This window comes from Daktulosphaira vitifoliae, unplaced genomic scaffold, assembly GCF_025091365.1.
Source record: "Daktulosphaira vitifoliae isolate Bord-2020 unplaced genomic scaffold, ASM2509136v1 Scaffold_2, whole genome shotgun sequence".
Taxonomy (NCBI): domain Eukaryota; kingdom Metazoa; phylum Arthropoda; class Insecta; order Hemiptera; family Phylloxeridae; genus Daktulosphaira; species Daktulosphaira vitifoliae.
In genome coordinates, this window is record NW_026099573.1 from 15071721 (window position 1) to 15092537 (window position 20817).

The 20817-nt window shown below is 26.0% G+C and overlaps 3 protein-coding genes across 5 annotated transcripts; 1 reads left to right on the forward strand and 2 right to left on the reverse strand.

The window, feature by feature from the left end:
* Positions 1-506: 506 nt before the first annotated feature.
* Positions 507-4060, reverse strand: LOC126899775 (DNA excision repair protein ERCC-8-like). Of its 2 annotated transcripts, XM_050674967.1 has the most exons (6): positions 3779-4060; positions 3654-3716; positions 3315-3517; positions 2618-2913; positions 2145-2463; positions 507-1395 (listed from the first exon to the last, which is right to left on the reverse strand). In XM_050674967.1, the coding sequence occupies exons 2-6, from the start codon at positions 3672-3674 to the stop codon at positions 1071-1073; spliced, it is 1164 nt and encodes a 387-aa protein (XP_050530924.1). In that variant the 5' UTR covers positions 3675-3716; positions 3779-4060; the 3' UTR covers positions 507-1070. The 2 variants fall into 2 exon arrangements, with proteins under 2 accessions (XP_050530924.1, XP_050530925.1); XM_050674968.1 differs by having other exon boundaries at positions 3654-3793.
* Positions 4061-6372: 2312 nt separating this feature from the next.
* LOC126899766 (metacaspase-2-like) lies at positions 6373-8919 on the reverse strand. Its single transcript, XM_050674952.1, has 2 exons — positions 8580-8919; positions 6373-8058 (listed from the first exon to the last, which is right to left on the reverse strand). Exon 2 carries the CDS (start codon positions 8049-8051, stop codon positions 6543-6545), a length of 1509 nt encoding a protein of 502 aa, XP_050530909.1. The 5' UTR covers positions 8052-8058; positions 8580-8919; the 3' UTR covers positions 6373-6542.
* A 3692-nt stretch (positions 8920-12611) lies between these two features.
* On the forward strand, positions 12612-18150 carry LOC126899763 (puff-specific protein Bx42-like). Of its 2 annotated transcripts, none has more exons than XM_050674950.1 (6): positions 12612-12821; positions 12935-13085; positions 15973-16323; positions 16388-17234; positions 17424-17451; positions 17762-17972. In XM_050674950.1, exons 1-6 carry the CDS (start codon positions 12808-12810, stop codon positions 17955-17957), a joined length of 1587 nt encoding a protein of 528 aa, XP_050530907.1. In that variant the 5' UTR covers positions 12612-12807; the 3' UTR covers positions 17958-17972. The 2 variants fall into 2 exon arrangements, with proteins under 2 accessions (XP_050530907.1, XP_050530906.1); XM_050674949.1 differs by lacking the exon at positions 17424-17451 and adding an exon at positions 17980-18150 and having other exon boundaries at positions 12613-12821; positions 16388-17262; positions 17762-17925.
* Positions 18151-20817: the final 2667 nt, after the last annotated feature.

Here is a 20817-nt window from a genome sequence, read left to right on the forward strand (position 1 = left end):
AAAAAAAATTATGTTGATTTGTTGATTTTTGAAAAAGTTATGGATGTTTTAAGGAAAAAAAGTAAAAAAAACACAGAATTTACTGATTTTTAAATTTGTAATTATTTTTGATATTTCCCCTATTTTCGGGGAACGAGGGAATTTTTTTCAATTTTTAAGGGTAATGTCTCCAACTAGATATGATTTGTGATCTTTTGACGTATTTTTGAAAGAAATCGGTCCAGTGGAGCTTAGAAAAAGTGCAACAGACATTAAAAAAAAAAAACACATAGTAAAATTAATACCTACTCAGCTTTGCATCGAAGCTGTAATTTAATTCTTGTTGTTACATATATCAGAAAATGACTGGTCAATAACAACTTTTGGAACAGTACTCTGAAAGTTATTCTTATTTTTATACAATGGCAGGACAAAGATTACAGCCGGGAAATGACTAGTGATAAAAATAGCAACACCAACTCTTCACCTTATTCGTTACTTAAATATATACATAAACATCTGACAAATCATGATATATATTTAACTAAAAGAAATCAAAAAAATTTCCAATAGTGTATTTATTTTGATAGTAACTGGGTGGTTTATGATAAATCAATCACTCTTTACATTTCACATAAACTTCTTGTATCTTTAACATATCAGTTATGGAAAAAATTGTTCAATATTATCCAATTCTAAAATTTTATGTGCTTAATAAGAAATATATTAAGTTAAAATAAAATAACAACAAACAGTAATAATTAAATCAATATTCAAATATATCACATAACAATTTTAATACCATTAAGTTACGAATACGAGATCAATAATAATTCTTTTCATCTTCAAGAAACTAATGAATGTACACAATTCATACATTTCATAAAAGTAATTAAACTCTCATTACAAAAATTTCAAAAAAATTAATTTTAAGTGTATAATTATTATTATTACTACTATTAATAATGTTCATAATTAATGTTATTTGTTAATTTCTTCTAATAACAATACATGATACAACATAATAAATTCACTTAATACCACTAAAAATAATTCATCTATTACTATAAATACTAGTTCATAAATAATATTTATTGAATTGTTAACTCGTCTATTGGAGGTGGCAGTGGGGCCCATGATCTCACAACATCATCTAAACTTCCATACACACAAATTTTTTGAGAATCATATGATGTACAAATGACATTACGATGGATATCTTTAGAATTTGGTAACTGCAATCCACTATTTATATCAAAAATTATTAACCCATGGTTTGATGGCATAAATGCAATATCTTCTTTCAAATTTTCTGTAGTTGCAAATTGATATTCTTTATAAAATGTGTTTTGATTTAGTTCACAAAATATTACTTTGTCATAATACCCATATCGTATTTGTCCACTACTAACTTCCCTAAAGAAACATATTTTAAAATCAATTTAAAATAAGAGCAATCACATAAAAAATGCTCGTTGCTACATAGATAAAACAGTTACTTTTACACAATTTTTTTTTCTTTTTTACTTTGATAGCTGTTTTTGAACATAGAAAAAAGTTATTAGAACAAATTTTTTTCAAACTTATAATAAATTGCACTGACTTAAATCTAACAAATACTAAAAAACGCAGAATTTTAAAAACAATTTTATAAGTTCACTTAATATAAAATTTTGCTATTTTAAATACCTTCTTATAAATAATTAATGGATTATATTTTCAATAAAAAAATTTACCTAATGAAAAGGATATACCTAAAATATTTATAAAAAGAACTCATTTTGATTCAAATTTTTAAAGAATGTGTAGCAATTAGTGAAATAACAATCAATAATTTCATCATATAATAATTTTGGTGTTCTTGTTATGTACATTTAATTTTATTATTTTGTTAATTGTATTTAAATTATAGATAAATATTTTAGAATTAATTGTTATTTTAATTCAGATATTAATAAAGAAAACTATATATGCTGAGTTAGGTAGTGACAATATTATTAGAAGTAAAATTTTATATTTTATTGTAATAATAAAATAAACAATTACTATTTAACTATGAGAATATACATAAATTGGAAAATTACTGTAAATATAAAAATAACAATTTTACTTGAATTCCATAAAAAATGTAGTAATTGTAAATTAAATCAATTATTACTATATACCATGATTTAATAGTCCCTTTGTTGTCTATAGATATTATACTGACTCCATTGTTATAAAATCGTAAACCAGCAACAGGCTGTTGATGACTAGGAACTTGACTAAATGATTGGTCACTACAAAACTTTAATAAAATTTCTTTTTGAAAACGAATATCCCACAAAAATATATTTCCATTTTCATTTCCAGTTGCATAAATTAGTTCATTGCTAGGATGCCAATGAAGAGCTCTAATAGGTTTTTGTTCAACTGCTTGTGATGTCATTACTACATTACCAACACGTAAATCAATAATGAAAACATTTCCTTCTTTTCCTGAAACTATATTTCATGAAAAATTATAAAAAAATCAAACTATATAATTTTAGACAAAAAATTAACCCAAACTGTGAGTATGGGCTATATTTAATCTAAAAATTTGAAATTAAATTAATATTATAAGTATAATATAACCCCAAACCTTTTAAACACTTACCAGCAACATAGTCATGGGAAGAATGATTTTTAGTTGTAGTAACATGATTAATAACTTTTGAATTGATTTGTATAACTTCAATAATATTTCCAATAGAAGCATCCCAGAATTGAATAGAAGTTCTAGTACCGACTGAAAACATTGAACAATCCCAAAACCAGTGAATTGAGTTTGGTGGAGTTAGAGTACGCACTTCATCAGGTGGAATTGGTATTTTCATTATTGTATCATAAATTGTAGCATTTGAATGCACATTAAAAATAGCAACAGTACTATTACGACTTAATGTTAACAAACTAAAAAAATATATTTATTATATTAGCTTTGATTAACTATAATATATATATATACAGAATGGTCCAAATTTAGTAAGACTGATTTTCTCCAAAACTATTGAGAATTTTAAATTTTTTTTAAAAGAAAAAATACTTTATAACAATATGTAGTCAATTACCTTTTTTTATTTCATCAGATTTCAAAGAAAATTCTTAAATGGAACTTTTAACTTAATAATATAATAGGAAAAAAGTAATAACAATTTTGTTTTTTAATTATTTTCATCTGATGAACTATTCATCTGTTACAGCATTTTAATACATAAAGCGAGTGGTACAGTTTATATTGGTGTATATGTTATCAACTGAAATTTGGATTATCCTGTATATACTAAATATGTTTATACAAATTAATACATTACTATTTGCTTTCTTTTGGATCTATTTCCATACTTGTAATTTCATTACGGTCACTAGGACAAATGTCATGCCTAGATGATTTTTCCCATTCATAACCTATTTTATTTAAACTGTGTAAAGTTGCTAACCGTTTATATTCAGTTTGAGCAAGTGTTCCTAAACGTCTTTGTTGATCCAAATCTATTATGCGAGTATACTTTCTTGACTGTTAATTATAAAAATTAATTTTGTACAACAGAACACTACTTATTTATGATATTAAAAATATAAGAAAATTAAAAAAATTTAATTCTATAGTTTTATTTCTATTTTAATTTAACAGTTAAATAAATTGAATTTACCTGGAGGGAAAAGTATGACATTTTTCATACCAAAACTGATGTTGACAAATCGGTATCTTAAATCTATAATATAAAATCATACATTATGAGAACGAATTGTACATTTTGATGTTTAAATAAACTACTATAAATTATTGATGGTGTAAATGAAATATTCAATAGCGATCCATTAAAATTCTCATTAATTAGTCAACAAATTGAAACTAATACATTTGGGACGTATTAGCATTGTATTTTCATTGCTTGTTTCTTAATAACAATCGCTATCACTAAACATATTATATAATAACATTTTATGGTAGATCAACTTTTTTGACATATCAAACGATATGAAATATTAAGTTAGATGCTAAAATGTTGTAATTCAGTCAATTTTGAACAATTAGGCTGTAATTAAGAAGTATAATATATATTATCATACTTTATATAGTTTCAACACAGATAAGATAAACCCAGATGGTGCACTTTTTAATTTACGAACCTGCCGTAAATCAGTGACACTATATATAAGGAATTAATTAACTGTTCAGCACCCTTTCTCATATTATTATATCGAGTAATTGATTATACTTGTATACATGAGAATCAATGCATATTAAAGGATTTCAAAAAATAGCCAAAATTTGATTATCTTCAATGTATTATTTATTGGTAAATTTTTTTACCTATGTTTAATCTACCTACATCAGTTTTTTTAACTCTAAGGCAGATTAAATAATGCGATTTTATCTAGTCTACTACTGAATGCTAAATATGATTATAATAATTACAATTCAATAAAAAGTATCTTCTGGGCAAATTTTTAAAAATATTTTCCCATGCTTTTTTATTTCTTATCTATTTATATGAAGGATAATAATTTAGAATTGATAATGGTTAATCGTTATTTATTTCTAGAATTCATAATTTCTAAAATTTAAAAAAAATGATTTCCATTACCATTTATTATTAACCATTTAAGAAACGCAGGAGTTGGGTTTTAAGTTGTTTTTTAAATGATATAATACATCATTAAAATGTTGTGTATACTATTACGGACCAAGTATTTGACCCGCAAGTAATTAAACTTCTATTTGTTCTTGGGCACAGTTCTAAGAACCCTTAGTAGTACTATATAGTGATATAAATAATATTGTCGTAAACGCCTTTTTTTATTATATGTTAATAGTTAAGTACTTTTTAGTTATTAAGATGTTGCAATTATATTTTAATGATATTTTGTTATTACTAAATACTCTACAACCTTGTATACTTTCATTTATTTGTAATATAAAAGGAGGTATGAACACTGCGTAAGTGATCAGTATTCATAGTGAATGTTGCATTGTAGTATTTACTTTGACTCTTTCTATTGGTACTCTTCCAAGTGGCTGGAAACGGGCGTAGAATACCCTGATTCACCACAATATTTCAAATAGACCAACACAATAAATTATCAAATAAGTAATTACACCTTATATATTATAAAAGGCAAGCTAAAAAAAATGCTTTATATTCAGTGATTTTTTTGGGTAAGGAGGCTGTAAACATTGGACCACCAAACCAAAATTTCAAAAATTATTAAAAAAAACAGATTTACAACAATTTGAATAAACATTACGGCCAATTTCTAAATAGCCATAGTATTATCACTATTATCAGCGCAAAGACGTTTGCAAAATGAACAACTGTACCATACTTCATGCTTTAAATATTTTACATAGTATACTTAAAAAAAGGATTATCTTATTTGTGATTAACGCCTCGCATGTACAATTTGCACAGGTCTTACAAATAATAAACAGCCTGTATTACAACATAGACAAACAAGGCAGTTGCCTTAGGCCTAACATTATTGAGAGTTATTTTGATATGTGAAGTAGTAATTACACTTTCCCAATGGATACAAGACAATTTTTTATTTAACATAACACCATAGATTCTATGGTGTTATGTTAAACATTCTGTTCTTCTATGGCATAGAAGAACATAATTGTATTCACGTGGAATTCACGAGATCTAAATTTTCCCATTAATATAAAATTATGGTAGTTGGATATTGTAGATGATAAAACCTTCTATATAACTTTCGGAACGTAGAATTCTGAAATGAGGACCCCTCCTATAGCAAGTTTCTAATTATATTACTGAAAAGAAGCACTAATTCAATTACTACCTAGGGGCCCTGAAACTTCCGACTTTAATCATAGAGCGGACACTGATTATCACTGTCCCCTGAGATTATTAGGGAGACTACCTAAACGCCACACTGTTCCGTCCTATTGGAGTATACTAAGATTCAAAATTTTTTATACAATAACTTATTAAATTTATAATTTTGCATTATAAATATTTTTGTATATTTAGGTTACTTTTTATCATATTTTTAAATTATTGAAAACCCTATAATTATAAAAACAAAGTAGCCATTACTATAGTAGTGGTTTTAGAAATTACTCCCCCAAAAGAATTGTCATTTTGTATTAATTTTCTATAGTAAAAATGTACATTACTGTGTAAATTCTCTAGTTATATTCAAAAATAATACTGCGGAGATGGCAACGCTCTGATGAAAAATAGAGAATTGATAATTCATCAAAACTACAAATTGTATCTAAATAAAATTTTTTTTAATTTTATGAAGTAATTTGAAACCTTTATTTCTGTTTACATGTTACTAGTGTTTCTTAATAAAAAGTAGGATACTAGTAAAATTAAATATTATAAAGGATTCTAATAATTCAGTAGTAAAAAAAAATAATTTTATTTTACTGAAATGATTGGTATGAATGTTAATATCAAAGAAAAATAAATAAAGAGATTATAAATAGCTAATTTTCATAGAATAAATAAACTTTTGTAAAATAAAGAATAAAAAATTTATCAAAAATATAAATTACACAAGCACTATCATTCTATTTCTAAATCTAGTAATATTACAATTTTATTTATTTCAGATTCTTGTACTTTTATATTTATTTTCCTTTTACTTCTTATAAGCGATCTAATACATTCTAAAATTTCTTTTTTATTACATGGGTTTGACAAGTAATCATCAATACTAATACATTTAGATAACAATTTTTTCAAAATGTTTTCAGCATTGAAACTGTAACAAAAAACTTCTATTGCTTTATTCTCCAAATTTCCATGCAAAAAAATCATTTTAAAAAAAAATGTCAAAACAATTTTATTTTTGCAAATAGGACAAATATATTCAATTTCATTTTCTGAGAATTCTGAAACTTCTAATGAAGATTTTGATATAAATGCAGAACATTTTAAACAATAACCTAAAACAACCTCTGAATTATCATCAAATATACATGGTTCGGAGTAAACTAATCTGCAAGATGAAATAGTTTTAATGTCATTTAGATTTTGTGATGATTGGAAATTATCAGATGGAATATTTTTTTCATTTTGATTGTAGACTTCAACTGAAGAATCTAGATTATTATCACAATTCATGTCATCCAAACATGTGTTATTAATGGACTGGTTAGAATTATTATTTTTATTAGAATGTATTGAATTTTGAGATAATGCTTCAATCATGGAACTATTATCTGATAGAGATAGAATGATGACTGGTAACTGAGTATTTATATCGTCTATTGAAACATTTTTAGAATTTAGTTGCCCTTCGTCTTCTGAATAAACTACATAAGTTGCCTCATTTCTTACCGAAAAATTTTTAATTGGAGAACAGTTAACAAAATCATCTTCTGATAAATCTGAAGTAATAGAAACAGATTTTGATAAAAGTTCTTTTTGATAATCAGTAGCACCAATTGATTTTTTCAACTTCTCTTGGCTTAATATTTTAGAATCATTGATTATTGGCAGTGTTTTTCCAGGTTTATCAATATTTGGTAGTTTATTATCAATTACATTAGATTCTTGAACATCACAATTACTCTCAAGATCAATTAGTATGGGATTTTCATTGCAATATTGTGTACACAATAAGTTATATTTAAATAAAAAAACAAATGATTCAATTTCAGCTTCAATTCTTAAACAACGAGTAGTATTAAAATATTCTGTCCTTATTGGATCTAATAAGTTAGAAGTCACTCCATTTAAAACAATCATCACATCATTATCATTAGAATTACTTAAAACTTTACTTAACAATTCATTTTTTTCACTTTTTACGTTGATTAAACAAACAATAAAATTTTTAATTTGTTTTCTTAAACATGAATTCAATGATTTTTGAATGACAAGTTTTGTTACAGTTGTATCTAGCATGACAACATCTTTTCTATTTGTACTATTCAATTCGATTTTTTTTTTTATGTTCTTTAGTTTTATTTCATATGCATTTTTTATATGACTAGTATGGTACTTTAACAAATAATCATTGATATCTTTTTCATTTTCAATAGAAATTGTTAGTAAATTAGTCCACATCTTTTACCTATAACAAATAATAAGAATTTATAGATATTTCAGAACATTTTCTAAAATAGGATATTTTTGTAAAAAATACAATTTATTTAAATTTATTTTTTCAAAATTTTGTAACATGTCATTTCTCAAATATGTAGTTCATACATAGAACTTTTTTTAATGCATATAAAATTATTCTCATTGACACAATAATTGGAGTACTTTGAATACTAAACACCCCTAAAACGTTAAACTATTTATACCTATGCTGAGTTACTTTTTAAATCTGTAAAAGTAGCACAATTAGAAATTTGTTTAGGCGTTCCAGATAGCTTTAATAACATATAACAGTGGAGAAATTGGTAAAAGTACCATCATACATATTCTCTATTATATTAATATACCTTTTCAAGACTTTTTTTCCTATTAAGTTTTAAAGTTGTTACTATAGTGACAACCATAGATAATAATTGAGGAAGAAGAAAACTACTAAAGGAATATAATAAAAATTTTCAGAAAATAAATTCTTTAATTTAACTGTATACTTACTGATACAAGTATCTTTGGCTATTTACTAATGCAATCTGGAAATAATTAAAAATATTTATTAATCAAAAAATATAAGTTATTACGCATTTAATAAAACAACTCTTTTTTTTATAAATGTTAAACAAAATAACTATATTTTTTAAAAATAAGATATAATAGTAATTAAAATAATAGTATCTAATCTAAATTTATATCCTTTCTAATTAGTATGATTTCAGATCATAGGCAAGTCTCAGATTATTGCTCCACTGAATATTTTGACTCACAGCTTTTGTTTTTACTTCGTCTATCAGTGATTAAATGATAAATAAAATTATTTCTTATCAATAATTAAATAGTTGCAAAAATATACGCTCCATAAATTGGTTCTTAGGTGACTAATATGAGAAAATTTACAGCATAAAAAAAATACATCTTCACCTCATAATTATTATCAAAATTAGAATGAGATCTATCAGGTAGATCATTCATCTAGTAATTTTCATGAGAACACCTTTTTTTGATTACTTATAACAACTATTATTGAAAATTAATTTTGATAATTATGATAATTAACTAGTTTTTAAATCGGGAGACAAAGGATATTTGCAGGATCTTGTGTTATTCACTAACCCCAACAGTAAATTTGTCATAAATTTTCTCGTCATAGTAATTATTATTTAATAACCAGGGGATTCTAAACATTTAAATGCGGTCTTGTTAGGAGTTTTAGATCTACATGTTTTATTATTATCAATTTAGTACTATTGTATTTTAACAACCATTTTAGATATTGCCGCTTTTATACAAATTTATTAATCGAAAAATTTCATTAGTTAATTTCCAAACAGGTATCCAAAAAGGTGAATAAACCTCGAATTTAATTATTAAATACTAAGTGACCCAGACTATGAGAGAGGGCTAGGGATTGGTAAGGTTGTTTCCATAGCCTAACTTAAATTAGCAAAAAATAAATTAAACATTTTTTGGCTCGTTTTTTCAATATTTGTACAAATGTAATTATGTAGGAAGGAACCTTCTTGGAACTCCTGCCCCTGTGCCCAAGTAATTTAATCTAGCTCTGGATATATAACATTACGTTTTTAATATAGGATTGTCAGTAGGGGTCAGTTAAGAAGGGGTTTTATTTATTTATTGACAAGCGATTGCCGTTCAAGTTGTAATATTATTTTCATCTCTAATATTATTGTAAAACTCAAATGTATACCTTAAGTAAAAATTAAAATTGTTTAAAAATTAAAAACGTGTGTAATGATACATTACATACGTTTTTCTCATTCTGTAACAGATTTTTGATTTTTCTTCTGAAAAATTACAAGCTTGTAACCCGTAATTGTTTATTTTACTAATAACAATTAGTAAAATAAATAACAATAACAATTGTCGTCAGGTTACATACATATTTACTTTCCTCTCTACAATAAGCATAACTTTTATATAAGTAGGATAAAAATAAATAATAATAGTAGATAAATATAATTTCTCATTAAAATAATACTGAAATAACTATAATTAAGTAAACAAATATTTATTATAAAATTTTATTCTAGTTAACTAAATAATAATTGTTATCCTGTTGTTTGTCTGGAGGCATCACAGATATATATAATTAGATTATATATATCTGTGGGAGGCATCAACATTTTAATTTTCTTTTGTATACCTACTGAACATACATTAAATTTATATTTTGCACTGATAATAATTTTTGTTAAACCATTCACCATGGCATTTTCCGAGAAGTAAGAAGAACAGGCCGTTTTGAGTTGAGGTTTGGTGATAGATTTTAAGTTGGATCCACTCAAACAAAAATCCTGGGTACATCCTGTTTAAAACACTCATTACATCATTATCATTAGTATTCCTTAACACTTTACTTAATAATTTATATTTTTCATTTTTAACGATGATTAAACAAACAATACAATTTTTTATTTGTTTTCTTAGTTTTGTTACAGTTGTATCTAGCATGACAACATCTTTTCTATTTATATTGTTCAATTCAATTTCTTTTTTAATGTTCTTTAGATTTATTTCATATGCATTCTTTGTATGACTAGTATGATACTATAACAAATAAAACATTTTCAAAAGAAATTTTTATAAATTAATAATTTTTAATAAATCGTTTGCCTATAACGAATAACAAGAATTTATAGATACTAGGCTTCGTCAAGCTGGGGCTCCGGCTCTACGAATTTCACGTGCTTTCGGTATGTAAGCCTATTTGGACCATCCTCGTAAGTAGGCCACTGATTCCGGTAGGAGTATCCGGCTACACCTGGCATGTTAAGTGTTTTGCAGGATAATATTACAACAGAATTAGTGTAACAAAAATATATTAAAAATTTAATTTTTAAAATCAGGAAAATTCAAAAAGAAAATGTAAAATGTATTGGGTATAAGGTTGACGTTTGTTACTGAGGTATTCGTTACTTGGGGAGTATTCAGAAATCATTTTAGGAGGGTATTTAATTTTTTTTACTTTGGTAAACATGCTATAGAATTTTTTTGCTAAAAATCAAAAAAAATGTCATTAGGTCCATATTTCTTAGAAATCGCCCAAAAAAAATATTAATAGCGCTGGTTCAAGAGGGGCGATATAATCGCTGATATACACTTAAATACACCCATAGTATACGTAATAATATACAATATTTTAATTGTATTAATATTATAGAATGATAACATAAAAAAAAAAATGGCAGATTATTATTCCTGGAACTATGTAAAAAAGTCAATTTTGATAAGAATATTGGTTACTGTGATTTGACGTTGGACAGCTTAGTTATCATAAATGGATCCCAATTTTTACGATAAACTTATAGAATTATACATCATATATGAGATAAATAAAATTATTAATATTCAGTGGCGGCTCATGGATACTGGTAGTGGGGATACGACTTTAAATATAATACCGCTAGAGTCATAAGTATAAAAAATTGTTAAATTAAATATAATAAAATAAATCACAATTCTCATATTATTTTAAAAGTTGCAGTAGAAATTAGAAATGAAAATAATAATAGCGATTATACAATTATAGCAACCGATAACGGCAAGCGTACACATAGTTAATTCTAAAAATAAATTACCAATATAATAATATATTTTATAATATGTAGAATACATAGTCTGTGGTAGTATACTAATATTTTACCGTATGGACGAAGCTGCTGGTTGTAATTTTGTAATTTATTAGTATATTTTAAATTTCAATAATAGTATACATATATTATACATTAGTACGTAGTATTATTAAAACATCTTATGCATATTTCTTTACTTATACTTAATTGAATAATTTGGTTATAAGTTATAAATGTATTTAATGTAATCGAAACATTAAAAATCATTAAGAATAATCGATTACTATAATCAAAAGAAAAAACGATTTTAATTTCGAGTAGAATTTCAAGAGATCTCTGGATTATTAATAATTCGATTATGCCCATCACTAATTTAAAATATGTGGATGGATACCATAAGCAGTTTTAAAATTGGTGGTCTACTAATAGTTTTTTTTTAAGATTATTAAAAAACCAAGAGATAGCGTTAATTTCCATCACAGTAAGAAGAGGGCGGCCTATTCAACGGTTTACCAAATAGACAGTTACTGTAGGACGTAGTTACACAATCCCGAACAAGCAAGAACTAATCAAGTACTCTGGTCACTATTGTAATCATTTGGGGATCAACTGTATTTTGTACCGACGGAACGATAGTGTAATCGGTCCTACTCGTTCCACCCATGACAAAATAGATTTTGTCATGATATTTGTTTATATTGTAGTATAAATAGATATCACAATAGACTGATATCTATCAATAATAGTAAAGGTAAATTATATATTTTATAAAAGGTAAAGATATCATAAAAATCAATACAAAAGTTGCTGTCAAGTATTTGATTTAAAGAATTGTATTTTGGCGGGCAAACCAACGGCCAATGAAATGAGGCGAACCAATACTATGGGTGAGAAGGGCGGGATGCGTCAAACGGTCCAAAACTTGTTTTGTGCTGACATATCTATCTATGTGTCATGGTTCCACCAATGTACTCGTTACTTTGGACCGATTACATGAGTACCGACCCATCATTATTATTATATTTATGATTTGTATAAACTCTGAGTAATGTCTTTTTTTGTGTTTAACATAGTATTTTAACATATTAATTTGTTTAATTCTTTCACCTTTCCTGTAAAGATATTCATCTTTTAAAATGTCTCTTTTTAGGTAAGTTACTAGCTTTATCATTTTCTTTGACATTAATGAATTTATTCGACATTTGAATGAATCAATTTTCGATATTTTGTTTGTTGAAAATGAAAACATTTTGTGTTATACAGTGTGCTACCAGCTCCATCACAGTTCCAAACAGAAGAAGGAAATGATGACACTAATGAAGTTCTTACTGAAAAAACTGATTTATATGAAATTTATGCTGTCAAAATACCTCCTTATGGTAATCGTATGGGATGGGTTCCACGAAGTGTTGAGGTATTTTAAAATAAACACATTAATTGTTTAAAGGATAGTTTAATTATTTAGAGTATCCCACCATGTGTCTGATATCTTTAATGACTTTTGACCCAGTGAAAAGTTATGTTATTTTTTATTAAATAGTTTTTAGTTTTCATCTGCATTCACAGGTGTAATCATGGTGTGATGGTATAAAAATCATATTACCACATGACAAAAATAATTACATTATGACATTATAATTTTTTTATTTGGAAGAGGAAGTAAAAACTTTTTTTTTGTACATTCCTACTCCAAAGATGAAACTCTAATCATGTCATTGACTATGTTTAAAGAATATATTTTATTATTTGTATCTAATTAAAATATCATTTTTTTTCAAAATATCAATTTTTAGTTCTTTTTCTTACATAAAATTTTGATTGGTTCATTACAACTGAAGAATAACATCAGCTACCCTACAAAACATTTTAATCACTTTTATTAAATTAATAGAATTGTAAAACTGTGAGATGCATTTATATTTATGAGTTGTAAACAATTTTTTTCTTTAGTATTCTTCAATGTATATTCTTTTATAATATGGATAAAAAAATTTAATTTGTCTTGATATTGATTGGTATACTTATGGGATTTTGGTATTATATATATAGTTATATTATGATACAAAAATGTGCAAAAAAAAAAAAATACAATGTATCTATTAAAACAAAAAAATATAGTTAAAATCTCTATGTACTAGGTTTAGCATTGTAGCCGATAATAAGTACTTATGAGTTCCAAGCATTTCACACATAGTGTAGGTGGTTATAGTTCATATTGTTGAATATGGTCTAGTAATGGGATTTTTCGTTCCTTTTGATTCCGGTCCAAAAAAGGAATAATTCAAAATGATTCAATCCATTAGTATTCTATGTTATAATAATCAGTTGGTACCATAGTTCTGAATTGAATGTTGCTATTGTTTCTATTTAATAGTTAATAAAAAATATTAACTTATTTTATGATTTTTTAGCTGTGATGCGAAGCTGAGAAAAGTATTTCCCTTTATATATTAATTCATGTATTACAATTATAAATCATAAAACTTGAAATCAAGATATAAATAAGGAAATAAGAGATCATGTAGCTTTTGGAATAATCAACCAATTTAATTTTTAAAATTAAACATTATCAAAAAATTTGCATCGAAGCGTTTTTTATGATAGTGATTTTAATCACTGTCAAATATAATTTTACTTGACCTAACTATGCCATGTCCCCACTGTGCTGAGGTTTTTTTTTTATTATTATTAAATAACTTTCTCTTTCAAATAAGTGTAAGGTTAAATAATATTATAATATTATTATTATTTGAATATATTAAAAAAGAACTGGTTAAATTAATATGAAAAATATAATTTTATTTAAAACTATGTGCTAATAAACAATGCCAACTATTGTAATTTTTTTTTCCATTATGTATGTACTGCTAATTGTGAATACCCATATTAAAATAAAATACATAAACAAATAAAATTTTGGAATTATAAAGAAACAAGTGGAGGAAATCTTTCTAACTAGTTACTTCTACAAACTTGTTCTGAAAGAATTTGTCCATTAATGTGCACTATACCCATGCATAAATTGGTATCTCCTAAAATATACAATGCTATCCTAGGTTAATTATTTTTTTACTGTAGTCAAAATTATAATTTAAGTATTATTAAAAAAAAATTATAATAAATTACATAGCATTCATTGATATTTTAACAATATAATATTGGCTAAATATTATATAATATTTAAACTTTAAAGATGTATTTATAATAATAATATCTAAAGTGTACAATAAAGATGTATTACAACACAGTTAATATCAATAAAAATAATTTTTGAAATTAAAACTGAATTCAATTAAAAGAGTTCATTCAAATATTGGGCTAAATCTTAGTGCCTCTTTATATAAAATATATATAACGTAACATATATGTGTGACACATTTAATATATTGTTTGTATATTTTGCCCCTAGTCTGGTCATGCACATTAATTGGATCAAGTATAGTTTTTATTAAATCTACTATGGTACAATTATAGTCCCTCAAAATGTTCATCACCTATGAGCAGGCCCATGTTAACTTAATCGCCCGCTCCTGTGCAAAAGATGAAAAAGCAAATGGATAAACCCTGAAATTTTTAATTGACCAATACATGTTTATTTAAAACATTTTTGCCCATAACATCATAATTTGGAAAAAGGGTCATTTACAATTCGGCTATTTATTTTCCACTGCCCCTATTTTTTTTATACGCATGGTTAGCATAAGCCTGTCTGACAAATAATACACTTAGTCCTTCTCACTGTGTAGTTTATGATGTTGTTCCTGTTCATAGAAGAACTAAAATAAATAAATCTTCAACTAGATACAATTTGTAATCTTTTACATATCATTAAAAAAAATTGGCTGAGAAAAAGTGGTAACAAACACAAAAAATAAACACATTTATTTTAGCTTTCATGCAAATCTGAAAAGGCAATAATAATTTTATTATAATTCACTTTTTTTTTGCCTGGTCATTTTTTTCCTTAAACGACCTATTTTTTTAAGCAATACATTAAAGATTACAAGTTATATTTAGTTAAAAATATTAACCTGGTTGCCTATAAATATGGAAAATCTGCACATTAATTACATTTTTAAAAACCTGTAAATTTTGATATTTTTTAAACTTTTATTTTTTATTATATGAAATTTTATAGAATTTATTGATATATTTTTATTGAAGATTCAATGACTAAGTCTTTTGTTGGAAATTATTGTATAATTATGATTTAAACAATAGAAATATTGTTTTAACATACATGATATATTTATGAATAATACTACCTAAACTGTGCAATTGTATTATATATATGGTTTTAGGATTTCGGAGATGGTGGCGCTTTTCCGGAAATACAAATTGCTCAATTTCCCCTAAATATGGGAAAAGAAAACAAAGAAACTATTTCAAATGCTCTTGCTCTTCAAATGACTTCAGATGGTAAAGCAAAATATGACGTTATAGCTCGTCAAGGTCATAGAAAAGACAAAGTTATTTATTCTAAACTACATGACATGCTTCCATCTGAAATACTTAATGAAGATGATTCTTCATTACAAAAACCAAGCTTGGAGGAAGTTGCTAAATTAACTGAGAAAACTAGAGCTGCCTTAGAAAAACTTACAAATTCAAAAATATCGGCTGCATTGCCTGTTCGAGCTGCAGACAAACCTGTATGTTCAATTTTTTTTAAATAAATTTATTCTAACTTACAATTAATAATAATACAATTTTTAGGCTCCAGTTCAATGGTTTCGCTATACACCTACTGAACAAGGAAAAGAATATAATTCAGGATCCAAACAGCGTGTTATTCGGTTAGTTGAGGCACAGAAGGATCCAATGGAACCACCCAAATTCCAAATAAATAAGAAAATTCCACGTGGTCCCCCATCTCCTCCAGCTCCCTTGATGCATTCTCCTACTAGAAAAACATCCGTAAAAGAACAAAAGGAATGGAAAATTCCACCTTGTATTTCAAATTGGAAAAATTCTAAAGGTTATACAATCCCACTAGATAAAAGATTAGCAGCTGATGGTCGTGGTCTTCAGCAAAACCATATAAATGAAAAGTTTGCCAAGCTAGCTGAAGCACTATATATTGCTGATCGTAAAGCTCGCGAGGCAGTAGAAATGAGAGCCCAGTTAGAAAAGAAAATGGCTCAAAAAGAAAAAGAAAAGAAAGAGGAACATCTTCGGGTTATGGCACAAAAAGCTAGAGAAGAAAGAGCTGGAATACGGCTACCTGGTGCAAAGAATGACGAATCCCGTGAACGTGATCAATTGCGTATGGAGCGACAAAAAGATAGGGCACGAGATCGTAACCTTGCAAGAAATGCTGACAGTCGAAAGAATAAAGTACTTAGAGACCGTGATGTCAGTGAACAGATTGCTCTTGGTCTGCCAGCTATATCTAGAAAAACTGAAACTGAATACGACACTCGATTACTAAATTCCACTTCTGGAATAAATACTGGATTTAAGGATGATGAAGAATATGATGTGTATGACAAACCCTGGCAAGGGTCATCTTTAGCACATCATATTTACCGACCAACTGCCAATATTGATGACACTTATGGGGGTGATTTGGACAAGATTAAGACAAATAGGTTTGTTTTAATTTTAAATGTTATTTTTNGAATAGGTTTGTTTCAATTTTAAATGTTATTTTTTTACAAATGAAACGTGGCAGGTCCAAGTGATCTAAGTGCCAAAAAGATTTTGTTTGGGAAATTAATAAAAACTATTCAATTTTCCCATAAGAAGCNAGGTGATTTGGACAAGATTAAGACGAATAGGTTTGTTTCAATTTTAAATGTTATTTTTGTACAAATGAAGCGTGGCAGGTCCAAGTGATCTAAGTGCCAAAAAGATTTTGTTTGGGAAATTAATAAAAACTATTCAATTTTCCCATAAGAAGCCATTGGCAGCTCTACTATTGAGTACTTAGTTTGACATTTTATAAATAGTTATTAAAATTTAATTTTTTTTCATAGTATTGAGGTGGATATACAGTATATATATATGTAATTAATATTGTTTTTAGTAATTAGATCACTTGGCCCTGCCATCCCTCAAATAGTTATAAAAATAAATGTTTTTTTTTAGGTTTGTTCCAAATAAGGAGTTCAGTGGAACTGATCGTGATTTTAAAACAAGTGGACGATCTGGTCCCGTACAATTTGAAAAACATCAACAAGAAGAAGATCCATTTGGTTTGGATCAGTTCTTAACACAAGCTAAGCATGCATCTAAACGAGCTCAACCTCAAACTGACCGAGAAAAGCGTAGAAGGAAAGATTAATTTTTTTTAATTCAACACATGNACGATCGAGAAAAGCGTAGAAGAAGAGACTAATTCAATATATATTAGTATGCATCATGTTAAATAACTTATCTTTTAAATCAGTATGATTTATGGCCATTTATTATTTAAAATTTTTATTTTTGTCTATTACAATCATGTAACTGCTAATATAATTTTTTTCAAAATAGTATATTTAGTACATATATATATTTGACTTTAATAATTATAACATTCAAATAATATAATATTGGAATAGTATCTTCTGAGTTTTACTTAAAATTTATACAATTATAGATACTTTTCTAAAAATTAAAATATTATTTAATGAGTTATACCAATTTTATTATATTATAAATAATAAATCAAGTTGAAAGAGTTTGTTACAAAAATAATTTAGTTTTGGCACTCGCTGGTTGGGTTTCTAATTAAATTCTAATTTAATTATAACAAGTTAGATTTTTTATTCTTTATATTTTGATTGAACCATGTTAACATTACAATAATAGTAAATAATTATTAGTCAACAGTCTCGTACTTGGGATTTTTTTATGATAGATTCATACACAATTCACAGATAATTAAAATATACGCTGTAGAGTGAAAACTCGATTAAACAATATTTTTTTATTCTGCACTCATTATCCGTCGTTTATCAATGTATAAAAATAGTTAACAAAGCTGACCACAACTAACTCATTACCTTATAACAGATACGGGGTTACTTTAATATGTACATGACATATTAAAATATATTTGAATATTGAATTTAAATAATGAACGCAATAGACATATTCAAAGAGAAAATAATGACTTATAAATATCAATACATTATAATTTTAGTTTTACATTTAAATTGCTTGATAAGAATCAGCGACATTTCTTATAATAAAGTACCATCATACTATGATGTTACAAATGGGCTGTTTAAACTATAAAACGATCACCTGAACTATACATGAATGTTCATTATAATATTCAACGATTTCTTTTAGATATTATTTACTCTATTAAAATTTATAACAAAAATTTTTGATTGAAATGTATTGTATCAAGCTCTATAAATTTTTATACATGTTAAAAATAAATAAAAACCAGCACAGGGGGGTCGCGGCACAGTGGTAATGTAGCATAGTTGGATCAAGTATAATGATATCTTACAGTGATTAAAACCACTATCAAAAAAAAAGCGCTTTAATGCAAATCTTTAGATAGTGTTTAATTTTAAAAAATTGGTGTATTATTCCAAAAGCTACATGATCTGCTAGTTCCTTATTAATATCCTGATTAAGATAAAGTATGTCGAATGAAAAAGGAATTATTACAAAATATTATTTCTCATAATAAGGAAATGGGTAATCTTTATTATTATCACCTTATAATCATTACAAACTTTATGATTTATAAGTGTAATGTATGAATAAATATTTATTATAGCGATTGAATACAGTATGAAATTGATATTTGACATTTTCAAAAATTAAGTTGAAATAGTTCCATTTTCTATATACATTTTGAAGTTCTGAACCCCCCTCTGTATAAAGGAAAATGGTCCACTTTAAAAAAAAAGTATGTTAAATGAAAGAGCTATAGAAATTGTATTTCTCATAAAAAAATTGTATTGATCCATACATTTTTAAAAAAGTTATAGCAGTTTTAAGTAAAAAAAACCCAGCACAGGGGGGTCGCGGCACAGTGGTGACGTGGCATAGTTGGATCAAGTATAATGATATCTGACAGTGATTAAAATCACTATCAAAAAAGAACGCTTCGATGCAAATCTTTAGATAGTGTTTAATTTTAAAAAATTGGCGGATTATTCCAAAAGCTTCATAAACTGCTAGTTCCTTATTAATATCCTGATTAAGATAAAGTATGTCGAATGAAAAAGGGATTATCAAAAAATAGTATTTCCCATAAAAAAATTATATTGATCAATACACTTTTCAATAAGTTATAGCATTATAAAGTTAAAAATATAAAAAAGAATTTTTTTTACAAAATCGTATTTTTTTTATTAAGTTTAATGTCTGTTTTCACCATGAAGATAAAATAAAGTCCGAATTTTTTTTTTCACGATAAAGTATATTACATTAGCTTTAATTTAAGGTATATATAAAAGTGTCAGACCTTCCGGAACATTTTCAAAAGTTAAGTAGAAAAAGTAAATTTTTTGTCAAAAAGTTGTCATTTTAAATCCCCCCCCTGTGGGCAGATAAAGGGTCAGATTTACAAAAAAAATATATAAAATGATAGGTAAATATCTAAGGTATCTATAAAAAATAAAATTATATTGATTCGGTTATTTTTGAAAAAGTTACGGCAGTTTTTAGTAATAAAAATTGAAAAAATTTCGAAAATTAGCCATTTTTAAATTTGTAATTTTTTCGGAGGTTTCCCTCATTTACGGGGAACGAGGGAATTTTTTTCAATTTTTGAGGGTAATGTCTTCGACTAGATACGATTTGTGATCTTTTGACGTATCATTGAAAGAAATCGGTTCGGTGAGAGCTGAGAAAAAGTGGTAACAGATACAAAAAAAAAAAACACATCTTAGTAAAACCAATACCTTCTCAGCTTCGCATCGAAGCTAAAAATTGAAAAAAAAAAACGTGCAATTTAGTGGCGAGTTATGACTATAATTCTGTAAAATATAAAATTGAGAATTTTAACACAAAAATAGCATATGCCATAAAAATAGCCATTTTTACCGTGAAGACAAAATAAAGTCGGAATTTTTTTTTTTTTTTTCATAATAAAGTATATTACATTAGCTTTAATTTAAAGTTATATAAAAGTGTTAGTATTTCCGAATCACTTTCAAAAGTTAATTTTTGTTAAAGTTGTCATTTTGAATCCT

Coding starts and splice junctions, on each gene's coding strand:
- LOC126899775 (XM_050674967.1), bottom strand. CDS start 3,674: ATGTCATACTTTTCCCTCCAG. Junction 3,518..3,653: donor TGTCATACTTTTCCCTCCAG/GTAAATTCAATT, acceptor TATAATTAACAG/TCAAGAAAGTATACTCGCAT. Junction 1,396..2,144: donor AAAGGGACTATTAAATCATG/GTATATAGTAAT, acceptor ATGTTTCTTTAG/GGAAGTTAGTAGTGGACAAA.
- LOC126899763 (XM_050674950.1), top strand. Junction 13,086..15,972: donor GGGTTCCACGAAGTGTTGAG/GTATTTTAAAAT, acceptor ATATGGTTTTAG/GATTTCGGAGATGGTGGCGC. Junction 17,452..17,761: donor GACAAGATTAAGACGAATAG/GTTTGTTTCAAT, acceptor GTTTTTTTTTAG/GTTTGTTCCAAATAAGGAGT.
- LOC126899766 (XM_050674952.1), bottom strand. CDS start 8,051: ATGTGGACTAATTTACTAACAATTTCTATTGAAAATGAAAAAGATATC.